The sequence below is a fragment of the Hylobates moloch genome, unplaced genomic scaffold (assembly GCF_009828535.3).
Source record: "Hylobates moloch isolate HMO894 unplaced genomic scaffold, HMol_V3 SCAFFOLD_26, whole genome shotgun sequence".
In the NCBI taxonomy this organism is placed as follows: Eukaryota; Metazoa; Chordata; class Mammalia; order Primates; family Hylobatidae; genus Hylobates; species Hylobates moloch.
In genome coordinates this window covers 2,461,983-2,466,192 of record NW_026652301.1, presented here as the reverse complement: position 1 = coordinate 2,466,192, position 4,210 = coordinate 2,461,983, and the positions used below count along the sequence as shown (strand labels likewise).

Sequence of the window (4,210 nt, the reverse complement as noted above, 5' to 3'; positions counted from 1 at the left end):
TTTTTAGTAGAGACGGGGTTTCACCGTGGTCTCGATCTCCTGACCTCGTGATCCGCCCGCCTCGGCCTCCCAAAGTGCTGGGATTACAAGCGTGAGCCACCGCGCCCGGCCGCATTTATTTTTTCTATCCCTAATGTTTTATTTGACTCAGACCACCACACTGTTGATATGATTTAAAATTATTTGCTGTCTAAAGTGAAGCTTATTCCAGAGTTCCCAAATGAAATTTGTATCTTTTGATGATTTTTGTATCAAGGAAAACAGACGCAGATCCTCTGCTGCAAACAGATGAATTGAATCAGCAGCAGGCAATGCAAAAGGCGGAAGAAATTCATCAGTTTCGACAGTATAGGACCAGAGTCCTTAGCATTCGAAACATTGACCAAGAAGAGCGGTTGAAATTAAAGGATGAAGTCCTGGATATGTATAAGGAAATGCGGGTGAGTCTAAAAGCACATACATAGATTATAGTTGGCAAATTCTTTTGTAACATTTAAAAGAAATTATATAATTAAATAATATTTGCATAGAAATAAGTCTTGAAAACATAGGTTTCTATTATTCGCAACTTCTAGGAAAACATCACAAATTTGATTCTATACATCTCATCTCACTCCCTCCCTAAAATCCCCTAAAATGCAGTATTGGGAATCTATCCTTAAAGATGGAAAGAATAGGAGAGAAAACAAAATTATTTGTTCAAGTTGGAAAATAACTGGACGAAGATCACGTTAACTAGCTTGAGACACACAAATCCTAAACTGTCAGTGGGAAAAGTCTTAACAAGCCAATTAGCTCCTCAGAATTCCTACAGAATCCCCAAAAAAGCTCAGCAATTGGTGGCACCAGATATGTTAGGAAGTGAAAGTGAAGTAGGAGGAAGATGAAAATAGTTGGATTTGTTCAGCCTAAGGCTATTTAGGAATTGCAGATCACCACTTCAACTTTTTGCATCCAGATTATTGTCATCCGTTCACCCTAGTAGAAGAATAAGTGTCCTTTAGTTAGAGATGACAACAAATGAAAAAAGAATTTCTACATTGTGGAAGACTATACTTTATTGAAAATGGGAGTATCATACTAGAAAAGGGGAAATTCAATAAATGTATATGGATAACTTCCCACTACAGATAGTGAGAATCTTTTTTTCTCCTCCCTGCAACACACACACACATACTCCTACACATCCCCAAAGACACTAAAGCCTATAGGAAATTCTAAATATTTTAGCTACAGTGAGACTGTCATTTCCAGTAATGGCTCATGTGAGGAATGTGCCCAACTTAACATCTCTTCTTGTTTGTCCAATAGGCACCTCAAACAGAACCTCTCTAAATCCAAGTTCAAGAACGCTTGCCCTCCTTCCCATCTCAGCACAAATATGTCACCCCACCAAGATTCTCCATCTCGGTCAATACCAATTGCATTCTTTCAGTTGCCCAAGCAGAGACTATGGAGACATCCTTGATTTCTCTCACTCCTCATGTGCGATCAATTGTCAGAACCTCTCGACTCTACCTTGAAAATATATCCAATATATGTATCACCACACTAGCCTAACCTGTCATTCTTTCTTATTCAGAGGATTGCTATAGCCCAGTTACTGATCTGCTTCCATCTTTGCCCCTCCACAATGTGGTCTCTGCTTTGCCACCAAAACAATTGTACCAATCACGACAAACTAGGCTTATCCTGTGGTAACAAAACCCCCAATTCACAATGGCCTAACATAGTGTTTGGCAGACTTATTTTCTGTAAAGGCCCAAACAGTAAATATTTATGTTGCATCTACTCAACATTACAATTTTTTACACAAAATCACAGATAATACCTAAATAAATAGGATAATGGCAAAATAAAACTTTACTTAGAAAAATAAGCAATAAGCCAGATTTACTTTACAGGCCTTAGTTCACCAACTCTGGCTAAAAACAGTAAAACAGTATTTCTCATTCTAGCTATGTGTCCAATGCGGTTCAATAGAGCAACCTTCTACTTATCAAGACCCCCTGGCTGAAGGAGCTTCCATAGAGACACTTCTACCATGATTATTACAACAGGGGAAGAGAACATGGGGAATCGCACATTGGCTGTGACTATTTCTACCCAGAAATGCCACATTCATTTGCACTCACATTTCACTGACCAGAGCAAGTCATATGGTCACTTACAACTTCAAAGAAAGAACCTACCTTGGTGACACCTTGATGCCAAACTTACAGTATCAAGCACTGCGAGGCAATGCATTTCTGTTGTCTAAACCCAATTTGTGGTTCTTTGTTACAGCAGCCCCAGCAAGCTAATCAAGAGGGAGGGCAATGCTACCAGGTACCTGGAAGATAACCAGCAATATTTTGTGAATTACACTAATGGTTATCATAACGCATATTTAAAATGAAGGTGGAATCATTTCACTTCCCTAATGGCTTTACATTCATTAACAAACTAAAATCTTGTATGACCTCCAGAGCTTTCCTCTCTGATCTTTTTATCGACTTTTTGCCTAGGTGACTTTTCCTTTCCACTAATAGCAAGGCATGTTCCCACCTCTGGCCTTTGACTTCACTCCTCTCTCTTCCTGGAATATTCTTTTCCCAGAGTGTAAAATGTAAAACTTTCCTTTTATGAGATCTCTTATCTATGGTCACTTATTAGAGAGATCTTCACCAGCTGCCCTTTCAAAATTAGTACCCTCAAAATTTGTGTAACCGTGCCTAGCCTTATTTTTCTTGAGGGCACTTACCCTGCATGTGCATTTATTTATTGGCATATGAAAATGTAGATATATTATAAATACTATGCTTTCATTTTTTATTGTTCTCTGCTACAATATAGCCTATATGTGGACAGATATTCTGTTTAGATTCACTGTTGTGTCCCCAGAGCTTCAGAGGAATGTCTGTTTCACAAGTTTGTTCAATTAATGAATCAGTAAATCAATGAATGGATATCAAAATTGTGTAAGTTCAATTTACCATGTGGGAAATAATTTAGATTAGAAAACAAAAGGGAATTTCAGGATTGCTGTTTGTGGTTTTTGTGTGTAATAACCAAATAAATGCAGCAGATAGTATTTTTTCCCCATTTCTTCTCTAAGACAGCTTTGAGTTCACTCCCATTCATTTATGTGAGAGGCACAGAGAGAGCCCTAGTTTTGATTGACGCCATTTTAAGAGAAACATGATCAATAACATATTTATCAGATAGGAGAATGAATGTTTTATACTCATTCCTCAAGGGACTACTGATGTATATTAAACTTATTTACACACGCTTCTTAAAATGTCTCCTCATTCTCTTGCTGTCTCTAATATGTCACTACTATCTTCTACTTGTGCAATTGGTTTAGTCAATCCAGTTTTATTATGGTAGCTACAGTACTATCTTTTGTAAAAACTTCAGGAAGTCCGATTCTGACATCCAGCTTTTCCCAACATCTCAATAAGATTAAGCTGGTTGCAAAAAACATGGAAGATGTCTTGATAAATTCAAGGACAAAGACAAAGCAGTCATTTCTAGAAGAGTCTTTTCAGGCTAGCAGCTATGCTTTATCCTTATTCTTTGATTATATTATCTTTGAAACAGTAAGCAATTAATTTGGCCACTTCTCTTTTAAGAGATGAAGGGGAAAAGGAGAAATCAGCAAAGGTGACTGAATAGGAGCAGCTGGTGAGACAGAAGACAATCTAAGAGCTAAGTGAAATCAGTTGATCCAGGCGGAGAGCGTGTGGTTAAGCAAGAATAAGAACAGTAAATGATCTTGGATTTAGCTACATATAAGGCTTTGGTATCCTTGATGAATACAGTTCTGCTAAAGCGGTGAGAATGAAAGTCAAGGTGACAAGAACAAAGTAACCAATGGATTTGGCCATACTATTTGGAGCTTCGTCATCAAGTATAGCTCAGATGTATTTTGTCAGGGATAGCATACATGTGGGGAACTAGTAATTTCTTGAGCAGAGTTACTTTGCAAGAGACATTGATTGGGCTTATTATCTCATATAGATTACATTTGAAATAATTTAAACAGAATACCTTTGGGGAAAAAAGTATGTTTTCTTTACCTTGGACTATTTTTTCTACAAATGTTTTTATTTTGCCATACTGTGTTAAAATCTCATGAACCCTTTTGCTGGTATGTTTTGTGTATTGATAAGCTTTTGAGACCATACACAAATTTTTTTTTTTTTTTTTTTTTTTTTTTTTTTTT

General features: G+C 37.1%; 1 protein-coding gene across 1 annotated transcript in view; it reads left to right on the top strand.

Moving 5' to 3' along the window:
- Nucleotides 1-4,210, top strand: part of LOC116463138 (androglobin-like) — a 183,546-nt gene that overhangs the window by 178,642 nt on the left and 694 nt on the right. The window contains exon 35 of the mRNA XM_032146102.2: nt 257-440. Coding sequence (XP_032001993.1) covers nt 257-440 — 184 coding nt within the window. The remainder of the gene's footprint in view (nt 1-256; nt 441-4,210) is intronic.